The sequence below is a fragment of the Equus quagga genome, chromosome 3, assembly GCF_021613505.1.
Source record: "Equus quagga isolate Etosha38 chromosome 3, UCLA_HA_Equagga_1.0, whole genome shotgun sequence".
Lineage (NCBI taxonomy): Eukaryota > Metazoa > Chordata > Mammalia > Perissodactyla > Equidae > Equus > Equus quagga.
In genome coordinates this window covers 124133722-124152918 of record NC_060269.1, presented here as the reverse complement: position 1 = coordinate 124152918, position 19197 = coordinate 124133722, and the positions used below count along the sequence as shown (strand labels likewise).

The following is a 19197-nucleotide window of genomic DNA, read 5'->3' as shown; positions in this document are numbered from 1 at the left end:
GTTCACTCCTCAGCTTATCTCCATCCCCTCACACTTTACGATAAGCAGCAAGGAGAAACCAGGCTGTGCCTTCAATGCTTTGGTTGAAATCTCCTTAGCTAAACATCAAGTTCATCACTTACAAGTTCTGCTTTCCAGCCAACACAATACAATTCAGGCAAGTTCTCTGCCACTGTATAATAAGGATTGATTTTCTTACAATGTCCAATCACATGTTCCTTATTTCCATCTGAGGTCTCACCAGAAGCATGTTTAACACTAATATTTTGGGCTGGGCCAGTGGTGTAGCCATTAAGTTAGCATGTTCCGCTTTGGTGGCCCAGAGTTCGCCAGTTTGGATCCCGGGTGTGGACATGGCACTGCTTGGCAAGCCATGCTGTGGTAGGCGTCCCACATATAAAGTAGAGGAAGATGGGCACAGATGTTAGCTCAGGGCCACTCTTCCTTAGCAAAAAGAGGAGGATTGGCAGCAGATGTTAGCACAGGGCTAATCTTCCTCAAAAAAAAAAAACCCACTAATATTTCTAGCAACATTCTGTTATGACAATGTATGTACTCTCTAAGACAACAGAAAATTTATATACAGCTCTCCTTTCTGAGCTCTCACCAGAAACACCTTTAACGTCTACATTCCAATCAATAATGTCTTCCAGGCAATTGAGACTTTTACTATCTAGAACCTCAGAATTTCTTCCAGCCTCTATCCATCACCCAATTCCAAAGCCATGTCCACATCTTCAGGTATTTTTTTACAGTAGCACCCTTTTTCCTGGTACTGAAATCTGCATTAGTTTCCTAGGGCTGCTGTAACAAAGTACCTAAAACAAGGTGGCTTGAAACAACAGAAATTTATTGTCTTGAAGTTCTGGAGGTTAGAAGTGCGACTTCTAGGCATTCAATTGGACCATGCTCCTTCTGAAACTTCTGGGGGGAAATTCTTTCTTGCCTCTTCCTAGCTCTGGTGTGGCTGTCAATCCTTGGCATTCCTTGGATGCAGCTATGTCACTCCAATCTCTGCCTCTATTGCCACATGGCATTCTCCCTGTGTGTCTGTGTCCAAATTTCCCTCTTCTTATAAAAACAAACTCATATTGAATTAGGGCCCATGCAAATGACCTCATCTTAATTTACTGTATCTTCAAATACTCTATTTCCAAACAAGGCCATATTCAGAAGCACTGTGGGTTAGGACATCAACATACCTTTTTTGGGAGGGGTCACAATTCAACCTATAATATCAGTGTAACCAAAATCTATTTTTTTTAAGATCGACAAAATTGACAAATATTTAGCCAGACTCACCAGGAAAATGAGAAAAGACTCAAATTAGTAATATCAGGACTAAAAAAGGAGACATCACTATTGACCTTACAGAAATAAAAAAGAGTATAAAGGAATAGTATGAACAACATATGCCAACAAATTGGATAACCTAGATGAAAAGGACAAATTCCTGAAAAGACACAAACTGTGAAAACTGATCCAAAAAGAAATGGAAAAGTTGAATAAACCCGTAACAAGAGATGGAATTTGTAACTAAAACAACTTCCCACCAAAAAAAGCTCAATAAATCTGATTGACTAATATCTCTCAATAAATTGACTTCTTTCAACTTCTCATATCTATCCTTACTCTATCACTTTACGTTAACTTCCTCTTCTGAGGCAAACCCAATAGTCTTAAAATAATAGCTACTTTGAACCTCTTGAAATGCTTCTTTCTGGTTTGCAGGACTCTAAACTCTCCTGATTTTCATATTTATAGCCTAATTTCATTTCTCTATAGGTAAACTTTCCCTGAAGGGTAGCAGAATATGCCACCCCAAAATATGGCACTTGGCATAAGGATTACTTTGAGATAAAGGCACTTAAAAAAAAGACAGCAGGTGTAAAAGGGCGTTCTAATCTCCCCTTTTCTTCCTGAAAAAGGAGATTAAAAAATCCCAGGTGAAAAATGTCCTCCCTGTGCCAGAAGGAAAGTAACATTATCATCAAGGATAAGAGGTTGAAACTGAGAGAATTCTGCACAAACAGATCTTGTTAAAATGATTATCATCCTTTAGCCTCCCCACAGTTTCCTTACTTCTTGACAACTGCCTCTCTTTGCTCAACCTAATATAAAAGCATGGAGATTTCACTATTTCTTTGGGCCATTTTCTTATGAGGGCTCCCACTGCCACATAATACATATATTTGTATGCTTTTCTCCTGTTAATCTGTTTTATGTTAGCTTAATTCTCAGGCCCAGCGGAAAAACCCCAAGAGGGCGGAGGTAAAATTTTGCCTCCCCTACATCCCCTAAAACTAAAAAGCACCATTCACTCTGTTTCAAATATTACTGGACAATTCCTAAATTTCTGCTTCTCTAACCTTTTCCTCTTTTACCCAATCACCTATTAAAGACATCTCTTTAATTTTACACTTTGATTAGACAAAATACTTTTTTTAATTCACACTTTAATTTCAGTGTGCAGGTCTTGCACCTGAACTTAAACATCTAAAGGTACAAAATATATTCTCAGCAGAAACCAGTTTTTAACTCTAGTATCCCTTGAATGGTTGCAGAGTAATCTTTCAGTAAAAATTTAAGAAATTCCTAATGAAAAACCCCAGTGCAAGGGAACAGTACCCTACTTAAGAATCCAGAAACATTCACCATTAGCTGTTTTAAATCATCATTTAATTTTCTCTAAGCCAATCAGATTCCTACCCAATGTTGAAAAGAGAAAGGCGTTTCAAAACTTTCAGACACTTGGGCAAAAGATGCACTTTCATAGTCTAAATAATGAAGCACAAATATATGGCAGGGGACGATACCTGGGCAAAAGCTGCCAGGTCCAAAGTCTAAAGAGAAGAAATTAGAGCTCCTTTTCCTGTCCACTTTAGCTGGTCCATTTAGCTGGCATGTTAAGGCCTTGAAAAAAACTGCCTCGCATATATCATCCCTTCCAGCCCAGAACCTGAAGATAAAAAAGAGAGATGACACACAGGCTCACGCAAAAGTCTTGCGTGGACTTTATAAGAGTATTCGTCCCATGAGCCAATTCCCGCCTCCTTCTACAGAACACGCAGCGCCTTTTTTTCTTGAACTACTTGGCAACCCCTCTGGACAGCTTTGGCTTTTTAGTAACCCAGAGGGGAGAGAGCGAGGGAGGGGCTTTACGCAGGCGCCTTTCTGAGCTCACAGAGCCCGCCTCCCGCGGGCGAGTCTCCAGGTCTCATCCAATCAGAGCCCAACCAGGAAGCCGGGGCGCAGCAAGGCCTCGCGAAGCTCAGCATCCCCCGGCCTAGCTCCGCTGGCATCACGTGACAACAGTCCACGCCTCCCGCCCTCCCCCGCGGCGTACCCCGCGGGCTCCTCCCTCAGCTGACGCTCGCTGATTGGTCGCTGCTCGCGCGGTCTCCTGGGTGACGGGAACGCGGTAGCCTTCTAGGAGGAGACCCGGTGCGCCTGCGCACTTACTAGGTCGTGCGGCCGCTGGACCCTTGAGATGAAGGTAAATAACTTACAAACCCTGGGGGGGCGGGAAGATGCGACCACCGGCCCCTCCGTTAGCCCGCCGAGCGTGGCGTTGAGGATAGGGCCTTGTGAACCCCCTCACTCCTCCAGAGTGCGTGAGGAGTGGGGAAGAGAGCAGGGTGACCAGGGAGGGAAAGAGCTGGGGCGAAGTTGAAGGAAGGAGGGAAAAGGAAAGAAGATGGGAGAAGAGGAGAAGGCGGAGAGGGAGGCCTCTCATTTCTGGGACGGCGATCGAAGTTGAAGCGGTGCTGCAAGAGGGAACCCCGCCACGGCCGGAAATGAGCAGACTGGATGTAGAGACCCCGAACTTCGCCCGGCGGAAAGAACGGGTCGTGTGAATGCCCCCGGAGTGTCACAGTGACGTTGACTTGATCGGGTGTCAGGAGCTGCCACATTAATGCAGCTAGACCCCTGGCAAGTCGCGCAACTGTCCAGCGCCCTAAAAAGAGTGAAAAGCCTCCGAAAGAATAATCTCACATTGTATTGCCTGTGACTGGTGCAATTTACAGATCACCTGGTGGCGAAAGTACATTATTTTCGAAGAAGTCTGCACCCGCACGCGCGGTTCTTAAACGCTCAAGAGCATCATCAGAGTCCGCACGCACGGTTTCTAGGCTTGGGCTTCTCGTGAACCCCCGCACTCTCCCATCGCAGGCTTCAGCTCTTTCACCCTTCCGCTTTTCCACAGCAATACTCCTCTGTCCTGATCTGGCAAAAAAAAAAAAAAAAAAAAAAAAAAAAAATGGAAAGCTCAATTTAAAAATTATTTTATATGTCCTAATGCGTCCTCATGGCTGTTAGTGTGGAAATTGAATTGACTGACCAGTAATCATAACTCACATGGCTAAAGCTCTTCACAATTTATGAAGTATCAGAAGTGAGGAGATATCATTATTCCTGGTTTATCGTTGAGAATTCTCTGCTTGAGGCAATTTAAGCGACTTGCTTTAAGCCTGCAGCTAATAAGTAAAAAGCAAAATTTAAACCTTGGTTTTCTAGTTGTGAAGCTAGCACCTTTTCCACCGCACTGTATGGTGGAGCATCTATCTATATAGCTCCTTTGAAGGAAAATAATATGTAAGATCACAGCCAGAGGAGGTCTACATGAAGCTAATGAAATTCAAGTTCAAGGATCCTTCACTTGCCTGAAGGGGTTCCAGGGCAATGTGGTCACAAAATTGCAAAATTAAGATGCTTTTATATTCTTTTTTTTCTTTAAGGGTGTCTTCATGCTCCACAAGACTTGGATGCACCTGTGATTATAGCACACCTCTGTTTTCAATAGAGGTGGATTTCATTTTCTCTCTTTTTTTTAATTGTCTTCTTAAGGTATGCTTTTTGGTGAGGAGAGATTGGTCCTGAGCTAACATCTGTTTCTTCCTTTTTTTTTCCCTCCCCAAGGCCCCAGTATGTAGTTGTATATCCTAGTTGTAAGTCCTTCTAGTTCTTCTATGTAGGATGCCACCACAGCATGGCTTGATGAGTGGTGTGTGGGTCCATGCCCAGGATCCAAACCAGCAAACCGTGGGCCACTAAAGCAGAGCACATGAACTTAACCACTCAGGCCACTGGGCTAGCCCCTCATTTTCCCTTTAACGTATGAAATACCTGTTGATTGGTGTTCAATTTTGAGCATGGGAAGAGTTTCCTCTTGCCATTGAGACCATCAAGCCACCTGTAGTAATATCTAAACTTTATATGCCTAGATGTAGGCAGCACTGTTTAATCTGTAATTTAACCTAATATTAAAATCTGAATTTCTTCATTCAAGCTGTGTGTTCCTAGATGGTCTAAATCAGTGCTGTTTGATATAAGTATAATGTGAGTCTGTGTAATTTAAAATATTTAATAGCCACTTAGAAAATTTTTTAAATAAACAGGTAAAATTAATTTTAATAATGTATTTGATTTTATTCAGTAAATTCAAAATATTATTTCAACATGTAGCCAATATAAAAAAATTACCAATGAGATAGTTTGCCTTCTCTTTCATAGTTTTCGAAATTTGGTATGTATTTTGTATTTACAGCACATCTAAATTTGAACTGCCTGCATTTCAAGTACTGAAAATTTGAAGTCCACATGTGGTTTGTGGCTTCTGTATTGGATACCACAGTGCTAGATTGTCTAAGTGAAAAGAATGATTTTTCCATTGATACGTTGTCCACCCAATAGCCAAATTAAACAATGATGAAGTAAATATAACTAATGGGTAAAGGAAGAAAATAATTTTGAAGGAAGTGTATGCATTTTGTATTTCTATCAAGGTTCAGATTTTTTTAAATGGCGATTTTGTTATGTGTAATCCCCCAAAAATCCGTGCCACTGATAATTATCTAAATTCAAGTTTAAATGATTTTAATCTTTAACATCTATAAAACACTAAAATTATACATTTTTATAGAATTAATATTCAAAACCAATCAAAAGCAAAAAAGTTTTATAATAAACGTTCTCCTGTATGTGGAGGACCAACTTTTCCAATCAGATTGTGGTTTTTTTGTTTGTTTTATTGGGTGGTTGATTAGTTGGTTTGTTTTATTGTTGACTTCTTTGGAATAAGCTCTAACATAAGCCTTTGCCATTCTGAATCCTGCTGTTTTCAGGATCATGTTCTGACATCTTTTCTGACCAACTCTTAATTGTATGTTTTGAAAATTGTGTTTATTTTTTAGCGTGTTTTTTCACTGCTAGACAAGACTTGGCTTGGCACACCAATACAGTTTATCTGGCAGAAAACATCAGGAAACTATCTTGCAGTAACAGGGTAAGAAAACAGTGAATGCTTTAAATAAATTATCCTGGCTCCAAATGGTTGTATGCCCACATAACCACAGCATCTATTCAGTAGAAGTTCTTGTGTGATATTTGTATGGTGGGAAAAACAATATTTTCATCTCCATTAACATCACAGTTCATAGAACTTTTTCCCTGGTAATAACTTTTTAGATGCAAATCGTGAAACTGTCATGAGAGGACACTGAAGTCACTTGGGTGGCAGCTTAAATTTTCTATATACATACATAAATAAGAAGAAACATTTAAATCATATCTTTGTGCTCTGATTGCTTGTAGAGCTGATCATATCGTGAAAATCTTTGATCGCCATGGTCAAAAAAGAAGTGAAATTAACTTACCTGGGTAAGTACAGAGGTCAATCAAAAACTTTTTCTTTTTCTTTTTTTTTTTCTGCTTTTTCTCCCCAAATTCCCCCAGTACACAGTTGTATATATTTTAGTTATGGGTCCTTCTACTTGTGGCATGTGGGACGCCACCTCAGTGTGGCCTGACAAGTGGTGCCATGTCTGCGCCAGGATCTGAACCAGTGAAACTCTGAGCCACTGAAGCAGAGCGCATGAAATTAACCACTTGGCCACGGGGCTGGCCCCCTCAAAAAACTTTTTCAAGCTTTGTTTCCTAAAAGATAAAAAAAGTACTGTCTTAAAACTATAATCAAATAGAATTTTATATCTTATATATAACCTGTATCTCCTCCTTTGCTTTTTCCATATGCAAAGGGATTTGTTTTTTTATATCATAAGTAGTGAAATATGTATATATATATCATATGAATTAGAGTTTATATTTATAAACACCCATGCATTCACAGGAAAGGTTTAAGGTCGGCTTATAAATGAGTCCATATGAAAGAAATCTTATTTAATTGTAAACAAGCCTTAGTGTATGTATAGGCAGATAAGATAAGCCTGTATTGCTGTAGTATTTCCTCTCTAATTGTTGGAAAACACTTTCCACATACTTCTTTTGTTTTTTTTTTGGAAGATTGGCCCTGAGCTAACATCTCTTCCCAATCTTCCTCTCTTTTTTTTCTCCCTAAAACCCCCCAGTACATAGTTATGTATCCTAGTTGTAGGTTCTTCTAGTTCTATGTGGGATGCCACCTCAGCGTGGCTTGAGGAGTGGTGCTAGGTCCAGGCCCAAGATTCCAACCGGGGAACCCCAGGCCACTGAAGCGGAGCATGGGAACTTCACCTCTCGGCCACAGAGCCAGTCCCCACATGCTTCTTAAAGAACAAAGACTTGACTTTATCCATTTTCAGGAAATCATTCCAGATTACACTAAACATAACTTAAGCATTTTTAATAAGTCCATGTAATCATTACTTGTGTTAGTTATTTTATTGATAGTCTTGGTGGTTATTAAGATGTGTAGAGTCCTTCACCTAAATGGTCTTATGCTGCCATGCTTTTTAAATTCATGTCTGCCTTTTTTAGTTTATTGCCACTATTTTTGCAAATCAGGTTGTTTTACTTCTCTCAGTCTCTAACAGCCTTTCCCACCTTCTGCTCTGCTCCATCCACCTGATGCCATTTGGCATTTCCCATTGCTCTCTTAATTGTTTCTGGTTTCTTTTTTTCTTTTTTTTTAAAGATTGGCACCTAGCTAACAACTGTTGCCAATCGTTTTTTTTCTTCTTGTTCTTTTTCTCCCCATTGCCCCCCAGTACATAGTTGTGTATTTTAGTTGTGGGTCCTTCTAGTTGTGGCATGTGGGACGCCGCCTCAGGGTGGCCTGATGAGCCGTGCCATGTCTGTGCCTGGGATCCGAACTGGTGAAACCCTGGGCTGCTGAAACAGAGCGCAAGAACTTAACGGCTTGGTCACGGGAGCGGCCCCTGTTTCTGGTTTCTATATTCTAGGAAACAGAAGTCAAGGTAGTTATAATTATGTCTAAAATAAAATAAGACACAGGAAAAAATTTGTTTGAGTAAATTGTATGAGCTTTATTGCATGATCTCTGTGATGTCTATTTTGGTACACAATGCCCTTATTGTTTTACTTGTGAACTCTTTTGCTATATTTGTCATAGTTGAACTTGACTGACAAACGATCTCCAGCTAAGTAAAATGCCGTTATGTATTGGCTTTAATCGCCAGATAATTTTATCAACAACTTGAAAGCTTCCCTCTTCCTTACTCCCAAAATCTCTGAAAGGAAAAATCAAGATCCCAAAGCATATTTTAACAGTTTGAAGAATAAAATAAAGTAATTCCCAATTGTCTTAAATGTAAATCTGAGTATGGCTTAGCCAATAACCAAGAACAAGAGTCTCAAAATGAAAAATAGCGTTAGAAAAGAAAAGGTTAGTCCTCAAGGAGGTTTTTAAATTATAATAAACATTTTGGAATAATTTTAAACAGTAAAAAAAGTGTTAAATAGAGCATTTTCTATTTATAACTATTTTATAATCTTAATCAAATCACTCTTCTTATTCTGCTAAGATATAAAATGAAAATAACATTTTTCACTCACTAGTTCAGAATTGTTTTCCTATTGTTTGCAATCCTACCTCTAGCCAGCCTTGATGTGTTTTATATGCAGTTTATCTAGATATAACATCACTTCTTATCAGTACTTTCTTTTTCTCTCTGTAAATTTGAAAAAACCTTTCAAAACTTGATCATACAAATTACCTTTGATTCCAGATGTCCTTCATTTGTAGAGGTGCTTAATGAGTTTGTTGTACCAAAAGTCTCGGTTCTTTACAGGATCCAAGAAAATCTGTTAACTTATTAGGTATAATTATATTGAATATAGTATATGAAAATGACATTTAAAATAGAATTTAAATTTTTTCCATCCCCTCAACAACAACAAAAAATTTAAGTTATTGTTATCCAAGCAGTGAATAGTGAGTTGTGTTTCTCACTTTAGAAAGTTTACGATCTATTTAAAATTGATTGATTCGTCTTATTATAGACAAAAATCACAAATAGGTGAGTATTTAAATTTCTTCACCTACTTTACAAAAAAGTATACTGATGTTGTGCTCTCTTTTTAAAAAGTAACTGTGTTGCTATGGATTGGGATAAAGATGGAGATATCCTAGCAGTGATTGCTGAGAAATCTAGTAGCATTTATCTATGGGATGCCAACACAAATAAAACCAGCCAGTTAGACAGCGGCATGAGGTAAGGATAACTTTCTTATTTTAAATCTTCACTTAGAAATATGATTATTTGTAATTTGATGCTAACAATGCTTACTATTTTCATTATAAAGATACATTGAGTTATTTTCTTATTAAAGAAGTTCATTTCTTTTTTTATTGTTATGTATAATCCTATTGATTTTCCCCAATTAATTAGAATAAAATCATTATAATTGTAAATGTAAATAGCTTCTAAAAAAGTTGCTTTTGATGGAACAGATTAAAAAGTCCAAAAATGAGATAAAACATATGGAAAAATCTGGAGATGGCTTCAGGCATGACTGGGTCTAGGAATTCTATCAATGCAATCGAGACACTGTCTTTCTCCATCTCTCGGCTCTTCCTTTCTCTGTATTGGCTTCATTCTGAGTCAGACACTCTCCATGGCTACTGGCAGCTATTGGCTTATATCATTCTCTACAGCAAGTTATGATGGAGAAAAGAGCATGCCCCCATCACATCACCAGTGTGCACTCAGTTCCTCAAAAGGTCTTTGAGTGGGGTAGGCAGGGCCATAGAATCGATAATCGCACCAGGTGAAGAGTAGGGTGAAGGGTGGGGCAGTTCCCAAGTGAAAAAAAAAATTCTGAGCAGACAGAATAAATTACAGATCTCTGCTAAAACAGAAACCATGTTACCACATGGAAAGGAAAAACTTGTCAGTATTTACAACTAAAACTTTGCAATTTTGATTTTGGACAAGTTGCTTAACCTCTCTCTAAACCTCAATTTTTTCATCTATATGAAGTGAGTATAATAATAATATATGCCTCGTGGCATCATGTGACCCACAAGTGGGCAGGAAGAGATCACACACATACCATAAGATTAGACTATAAGTTTCCAGTTTATTTACCAAGGGATAACTGAACCCAGAGGAAGCAAAGTGGCCAAGCAGAACAAGACCAAACATAACCTTAGCACAGTTTCCCTTCGAAGTGACGCGTGAGGCGTGCATCCACAGGTGATCTTGTCTGCCCAACATGACGTCTTGCCAGGTCTGAGAACCTTCTGTTCTTGCCCTGTCCTTTTACACTTTGGGGATACATCACTTTTCAGAAAGACTTTATATACTCTGTGTGCTTCCATTCAAGAGAATGTTTATAAACATCAAGTACTGGCTTTTGAACCAAATTCAGCATCAGTGAGGCCACATCCTCATCCAGAGAAAAATGCATAATTAGTCCCAGTTGTTTTGAGCTGGTGTAGCTCTGCCTCCCTCTGTCTGTCTTCCTACAGATCCATTTCCTTACATCATCTCAGAGTGGTTGTGATGTTTAATTGTATGTCATGGCCAAGCATGAAATTAAGAATTGAGTGAATGGTAGATGTTATTGTAATTATCATTAAGGTAAAATCAAGGGTGTTTTAGTATTGATATTAATATTGAATGTCTAAAAGACTTTTGTATATTTGAAGCTATACTCACTACTATTTGTTTTTTATTTAATGGTCAATCTATTGTACTAGTAGTTAAAAAACAAAATTTTGAATATAAATTTTTCTTACTTTTTTTTCAAACAATTAAATTTCCTTTAAGCAATTTAAATTCTATTTACAAATTTAATTGGAATTCTTTTGAGCACTTCAAACATCTTAAATAGTACATAAAACACGCTCACATATAATTGTTCTATGATGCCACTTAACTATCTTAGTTTGTGTTAACACAGTGGGTTGAATTTATTTCTTCATTTTTCCTAGATGTATTTTTATACCTTCTTAAGATTAAGTGGTACTTACCCTGATTCTACCCAGGCTCACAGTGGTTATGCACCTGGGATATAGCAGTCTTTCCAGAGAAAACTCTAAATACAACATCTGGTTCATCAACCAGTTGATTCTTGGTTGACTCATGGGACATGGTTGCTTCTCCCAAGACCATTCAGACCTGAGCCCTAGTCATTCTGCTCAGCTGCTTTCCTAATTGATCTTCAGTTGTCCTGTCAGCAAAATGTTTTTAAGCCTGTACCTTTCACATAGGTTGCATTTTTTTGTAGCCAGGTGCATTACTCTAGAATAATGTATTCTTTAAGTTTGGCTTGGCCATAAATACGTGTGATTATTATACATGGCCTGACCAGTTAGCATTATTGGAAACATGTATGCCTTCGTACCTTATTGTAATTTGTAGGGCCTCCTAGAGGCCTTATCTCCCAAGAGAAGAGAGACGGAATCTGTTTAGTTGGCTCTTCTTTTGAAGACATTTGGTTTCTTGAGCTTCTTGGAATACACTATTTAACCCTCTTTCTAGGTGGTTGTTGTGTGACTGTTAGTAATGATAAACTATTTAGATGGACTAATGTTACACTGCTTTTATTGTGTGTGACCACCATTGCTGATCAGACCTTGTTCTTGTCATATAGTTCCTCTTCTCTCTGATACAATTTAGCTCACTCGCAATTCTTTTATTCATCTTTTCTGAGAAGCAGACTCCACAACAGGATTAAATATATGAGATTTATTACAGGAAATGCCTGTGAGGGAACATGGTGGGGCAAAAAGAGGTTAGAAGAGCCATCAGACCACAATGCGTGTCTGACCCTTGTGAAGGAGAGAGAGAAGGAAGAAAGGGTGGGTAGAAACATCTTAGACTGCAGCCCAGTTCTAAGAAAGTTCAACTAGGCCTATGGGGAGACTTTGAGCCAAACTTACCCATCAGAGGAGTCCTATGTTTTCCAAGGATGGGCCTCAATAGTATTCCTGCCACACTCAGTCATGGTGTGGGAGCAGCCAATGGGAAGGCGTGGCCCTAGCACCTTGAGGTGGTAGATTCCCATGCCTAGCAGCTGGCAGCCTTGGCCAATTACACTTTCTATAGTTGGATCTGAGAGGCATATTCTCATGGCTGCCACACCTCTTAAACAGATAGAGGAAAATGCATATTTATCTCTCATAAAAGATATACTTAACAGGAGAAACTTAGCAGCCTGGTATATTAATACTTCTTTACTTATTACAATTAATTTTTAACTAAACATATTATTATATTCACCTATTATTACTACTTTTCATATACTTTAAGTGAATTTTTGTGTTCCAAGTATCATCATCATTTTATGGCCTTTCGCAAACTCAACCTATTTTAATTAAATATGTAATTTTTAATGCTTACATTTTCCTAATTTAGCCAGAGGAAGCCCCTTTAAGTTTACTCTTTTGTCCTTTTATTGCTGTCCTCAACATTCCTGAAAGCAGTGTTGCTTTCTGAAAACAGTAGCGTACTGTATCAGTGGTTCTCAAAGTTCAGCTGCATCAAAATTCCCTGGAGAACTAATTATTAAAACACAGATATCTGGGCACCACCCCCAGCGTTTCTCACTCAGTGGGACTGGGGTGGCATCTGAGAACTGACATTTCTAAACTGGCATTTCCGAAGTTCCCAGGTGACGCTGCTGGCCCTGGGATGGCATTTTCAGAACAACTTTTCTAGACCCATTGTGATTTCTTTCCTCAATATACAGAATGAGTTGCTCTCCAAGGAGCCCTGATTCCCTTTAGTAGGGAGTTGTATAAAAGTTCAACCTGTTCGTTCTAGAATGCACATAAGAACTGGTGGTAGGGAAACGTGCTTTTCCTTCTCAGAGAGCTACTCTTAAAAGTGACAGAGCTGGAAAAGATAGGATTTTCCCAAGTTAATATATCATGTTATTGGACTCTACTTTTCTTAAAGCTTGAGATGTCATCATCCATTAAGATTTTTACCTTATTTAGAGTTACAACTATCATTAGTAGATAAATTAATAACTATCTCGTCATGAGTCATCTTATGAAATCTGAGGTTCCATCATGACTGAATTGAAGTCTATATTCATTACACATTTGTATTTTAAGTCTGACTGACTGAAGGTCATCTTGTTGCGTCTCCAAAATGTCTTTAGCACTTACTCTTTGTCCCAAGGCATTAACTTGTAATTTTGTACTTCAGCTTCTAAGGAGATGTTAAAATTATTCATGAAGTACTTTTTTAAAGGATTATTTCGAGGTTGTGATTGTGAATTTTTTAGTAACTTATATCTTAATGTTACAGGGACCAAATGTCTTTCCTTCTTTGGTCAAAAGTTGGAAGTTTCCTGGCTGTTGGAACTGTTAAAGGAAATTTGCTTATTTATAATCGTCAGACATCTCGAAAGATTCCTGTCCTTGGTAGGTTATAGCTGGAAACGCCGCTAAATATTTGAGATGCTTTATATAAATGTGAATTTTACTGCCTCGGATTTCCCTGAGACTGCAAGGGAAATTTTGTGGTAGTACGTCTCCCCTGGTCAAGCCTCACGTCTAGCTGAACTGGAAGATCCCTCTTCATTGCCTACTAAGAACGACCCAGGCCGCGTAGAATAGGGTGCTCTAAGGTCAGCCTGTGCCTTTGGACGCCGGTACATTAATAACATGGCTTGTATTTTCCCCTTTCTCACCCAGATTCTACATCTGGACTTGGAATAGCTCATATGCATTTCGACACATTAGCAGATGGACTAAAACATCTGGTGACTGCTTGGACAGAGCGTATCCAGATTCCTCGTTCTGACCCCTCACTCTCTCCAAGCACCAGTTTAGTCTGAGCGTGGACTATGAGTTACATTTGTTTTGTGGTATATAACTAGAGGGTGTGTGTTCTTGTTTGATCTTCGTGGTTCGGTCTCTTGATTCCCTCAGCCTCTGGTCATTTAGCATCTGCCTTCTCAATACCCGAGAAGAAAGAGTATTGATTCTTTTCAATCACTGTGACATCATGCTGGTACGTGGTGAAACTAGTGGGCTTAACTACACCCAGGCCAGAAAAGCATAATTTACTGAGAACGAAGGAATTAAACTCTGGAGACAAGAGTATTCACAGAATACTTCAGAAAGTGCCTTTCAATTAAGGACACTTGATTATTCCCTTTTTTTTCACATATATGTATATCTTTAATATTAATATTTTTGGTGCTCCAGCTAAACAGTAATATCGTTGATTCGTTTGAAAAATTAAAAAATTTTGAGTTACAAAAATCAACTTTCACCATATAAATTAATTAGTTTATTTAACTTCAGTTAGGGATTTTTTGTATCCCCATTCATCTGTAGGTGTATCCTACCAGTTAACTTATAGGCCCCAGAAATGTTGACACTTGAGGTATAAGAAAATAATTTGTCAAAGCATCATTATTTTGTGTCAGGTACTTGTCATATATACAGGATTTTATATGTGATCTTTGTATTTAATATGGATATTCATCTTGTTCTCAGTCTTATTTATTAACTGTGTAAAATGGACCTGAAAAGATTTAGGTTAATTATATATCTTAGGTCCCTTAGCTAAATATATAGCTGCCTCTCTCGGAGTTGGTTGTGATTTGTGGCTCTGCTTTTTTTTTCACCTTTTAAATAACTTACTTTCCTAAAACCAAGCTATTCCACTTTACTTAGCTGCTACATGGTGGCGTGATCTGTCAGTGTTTTACAGTAACTAAAATCTGTTACCTTGCTTCATCTTACACTGATTTATTTTGTTGAACTAGACTAGATATAGGCAGTTCCCACTTTGCATGTTTCTGATGTAAATAATTGTTATTTACTACAGTTTAATTAAATATTGCCAGTCTCCCAATAACATGGTTCAAACTTCAGTTACCATAGTATATTAACTGTGAGTTCATATTCAATAAGTCAATACATGTAAAGTGCGGAGAACAGTGTAAGTAGGCGCTAAACGTGTTAACTGTTATTATTGATGTTAAGGCTAACCTGAGCTCTCAGCACTGGAAGCAAAAGGGTCTTGAGGTATATAGGAAGAAGGAGGAAGAGAGATTTTCTTCTCCCTTTTTTGGGTATAGAAAGAAATTTGTCTTCGGCATCTTTCCACCTCTGTTCATCTACTCCTTTTTCCCTACTAATGCCCATCTCTTTGGACACCATATCCAGTCAACCACCCAAGGCACTTAATCTGTGATCAGCAAAATCTCCTTTATCCCTCTCTCTTCTCTGAATATTCCCTTCACTTTCATGCTCTGGTCTCCTGATTGGAAATACTATCTGTATCCTGACAACGCCTATATTTATCTTTTCCAAACTCTAGTCTCATGTATCCATCTGCTTACTCATCTTCTCTGATGAGGGGTCTAGTAAATCCTTCAAATTTAATGTCTCCAAAACTTTTTTGACCCACAGCTTTTCCTCTCACTGTTGGTGACATTTCATTCTTTTAGATCTTCAGGCCAAACCTTAACATCATCCTTTGACTCTTCTCTTTCTCATACTCTCTATATCTAATCTGCCAGAAAATCTTGTGGTATCTACCTTCAGATATCTCCAGAATCAAGTCTGTTCTCACCACCTCTCCTACTTCTACTGTGGTGTGGGCCTCAAACATCTTCCACCTGAATTTCTGCAGTCTCTTCACTGCTTCAACTCATGCCCCACTACAGAATATTCTCAGCCTAAATGCCAGAGTGAGTCTTCTGCTCAGAACTCTCCAGTGGCTCTCCATCCTACCCAGAATCAAAGCCGAAGTCCTCACAATGGCCAGCCAAGCCCTGCATGAACTGGCCCCTGCAAACTCTCGGACCTCATCTCATATTCTTCTCTCCTCACTCCACTCCAGCCACACTGTCCTCCTTGCTGAGCCTAACACACTCCTGCCTCAGAGTACTCGTGTAACAACTATTTCTTCAGAACCTACTTTCTGCATAGGTGCCATATTAGGTTCTATAAGGGGGACAAAGAATAAAATGAGTGTGGTCTCTGTTTCTCAATAATAGCTAAAATAGCTAACACTTACCGTATAGCACTTCCTATATGCCTGGCACTCTTCTAAGTGCTTTAACGCACTTTATCTCAACCCTGTGAGATAGGTCCTGCTCTTATCCCTAACTTCTGAATGACGTGACTAAGGAATAGAAATGTTAAGTGACTTATCCAATATTTTGCAGTTAAGTGGTAGAGCCAAGATTCAAACCCAGGCAGTCTGACTCCCGAATATGTATACTTAACCATTCTGCTTCTCATTGTAGAATTAATCTTGGGACTCAAGGATTTATCTATCCTAGGACCTTCAACAAATGCCCACAGTGTCAAGCACGTGATCCCTGCCCCCCCAGCCCTGAATGTAGTTTTTGCCCTGGCCGGATGGCTCAGTGAAAAAGCCTGATACTTAGCAGTTATCTAATGTCACTTGATGACGATGTGACTCAATTCTTAACACAGGTCTCTCTAGGACACTTTCATATTTGCATCTCAGTATCATCGCGAATCATAATATGTCCTTTTGTAATACATGAATAGTCAAAACTGTGTGTGTTGAATCTGGTTATGTCAAGAGTTTACCACACCATGAAACTGAATATAGTAAAGATAACTTCAGTGCCTTGGGATTTACTTCTCTTAAAGACATTATCGTTACAGGTCTTGTTACATGGTAAACAAATGAACTTGTTGAGGAACAGAGTATCTTTATGTTAGGGCCTGTGCTCATATCTACATAAAAAGTTGGAAAACAGTATTGCCCTTATATACCGTTATCTTGATTTACACCCTGGTAATAAACTGTTCTAAATAAGGTTTCTTAGACACTAACTGCTCTGATGAGATTTTTAATTCCTTATCTGTTTAATTTTCATAATATACTCCCTAAACTTTCAGACTGACATCACAGATTTTTGGTTTTTTTTTTTTTTTTTGAGGAATCCACGTTTCTATACAAAAATCATCTCTTTTTCAGGAAAACATACTAAGAGAATCACATGTGGATGTTGGAATACAGAAAATCTTCTTGCTTTAGGTGGTGAAGATAAAATGATTACAGTTAGTAATCAGGAAGGTGACACGATAAGACAGGTAATACAGTAATATCTCTTTGGTCTGAATGGTATATTCAAATTTTTCTTCAAAATGAAGTTTGTCTATCAAACTAATCTATAAAATTTGAAAATCTCTAAGTGAGATATATATAATAACGTCATATTCTAAACATCGTTAACTTTTTTTGTGTGTATTAGAACATTTTTCTTTAATATGAATACTTTACCCAAATATCCTGCGTTGTACATTTCCCATTGTGTAGTATTAGCATGGATTATTAGCTCTGTGGTTATCGTCAGTGTATTTGGGAAATAGCTTATTTTATATGTGTATATTCATAGTATTAATAATAATAACTGGACTCAGGGTCAGGTCTGCTTGATTCTAAAGCCCATCCCTTTAACAGATGTGTTAAATTGCTTCCAAACTAATCCTAGTTGAATTTAATTTTAGGACTAAATTTTACTGCTGTTCAAATTTCCCAAGATTGATTAGATCTTCAGAGGCCCCTCCTTAAGGGAATTTGCATCACCAGTAGCCATATAATCTCACCAATGGAAAAATTTTACTTTGGGCTACTTGGTTTATGATTTCGTAATATGCTAGAGCAATATTGACTAACACATTCTTTGAATACCTGCTAGGTATATGGCACTGTGCTATGCTATAGAAGAAATATGAAATATGGCCCTGTATTAGTTATCTATTGCTGCATAATAAATACCCTCAAAACTTAGCAGTTTAAAACAACAGACATTTATTGCTTCACAGTTGTTGTGGATGAGGAATCCAGGTGGTTAGCTGGGTGCTTCTGCCTCAAGGTCTTTTGTAGGTCTACAATTATTTTATCAGTCAGGGCTGCAGTCTCATCTGAAGGCTTGACTAGGGAAAAGTCTGTTTCCAGATTCACTCACGTGGTTGTTGACAGACAGGTGGTTAGGCTTAGTTTCTCTCAGCCTATTGACTGAAAGCCTGCCTCATTTCCTTGCCACATGGATCTTTCCATAGAATGCCTGACAACATAGCAGCTGGTGAGAGAGTGAGAACAGCCATCAAGACTTGAGCCTCAGTCTCTTAATAAATAATCTGATCTCAAAATCATCTTTGCCATATTCAGTTCTGTAGAAGTGAGTCATTAGGTCCAGCCCTCACTCAGGGGATGGAGTTGGCAGGGATGGGGATTACACAAAGGCATAAAAAACAGGAACCTAAGGATCATTGCAGACCATCTTAGAGGCTGCCAACCACAGGCCCCTACTCTCAAGAAGACAAAACTAATCATGATAAAACACACGTGGCCTGATAGGATTAATTGCCAGGTCTTGTGGCATAGCTTACAAGTCCTATAGCCTTTGGGAGATTGAGGAGATCAGTGAAAGTTGGGTTGTAGGGACCGGCCTGGTGGCATAGTGGTTAAGTTTGCACACTCTGCTTTGGTGGCCCTGAGTTTGCCAGTGCAGATCCTGGGCGCAGACCTAGCACCACTCATCAAGCCATGCTGAGGTGGTGTCCCACATAGAAGAACTAGAAGGACCTATAAGTAGTACATACAAGTATGTACTGGGACTTCAGGGAGAAAGAAAAAAACGAGGAAAATTGTCAACAGATGTTAGCTCAGGGCCAATCTTCCTCACCAGAAAGAAAGAAAGCTGGATTGTGAATATTTAAAAGAGAGAAGTTGATCTGAATCAGTCAGGGTATAGGCTAAACTTAACAGAGAGACCTCAAATTACAATGGCTCTAAGAATATGGTAGTTTGGGTGGTTTTTTTTCCTCTTTCTCTTTCTCGTGAAACAGAGGTAGGCTGGTCATCTGTATATCTCTGTGTCACAAGATCGTACAGAGTCCCAGCTTCCTTCCATCTAATTGCTCTGCCATTTTCTAGGGGATTTTGCCTTCATCTGCATGGGTGAAGCTAGCGTACTAGCACCACATCTGCATTTCAG

The 19197-nt window shown here is 38.7% G+C and overlaps 1 protein-coding gene across 1 annotated transcript in view; it reads left to right on the top strand.

Moving 5' to 3' along the window:
- Positions 1-3409: 3409 nt before the first annotated feature.
- Positions 3410-19197, top strand: part of LOC124236990 (WD repeat-containing protein 19) — a 91666-nt gene continuing 75878 nt past the window's right edge. The window contains exons 1-6 of the mRNA XM_046656046.1: positions 3410-3496; positions 6195-6286; positions 6595-6660; positions 9327-9452; positions 13503-13618; positions 17172-17287. Coding sequence (XP_046512002.1) covers positions 3491-3496; positions 6195-6286; positions 6595-6660; positions 9327-9452; positions 13503-13618; positions 17172-17287 — 522 coding nt within the window. The 5' untranslated portion in view covers positions 3410-3490. The remainder of the gene's footprint in view (positions 3497-6194; positions 6287-6594; positions 6661-9326; positions 9453-13502; positions 13619-17171; positions 17288-19197) is intronic.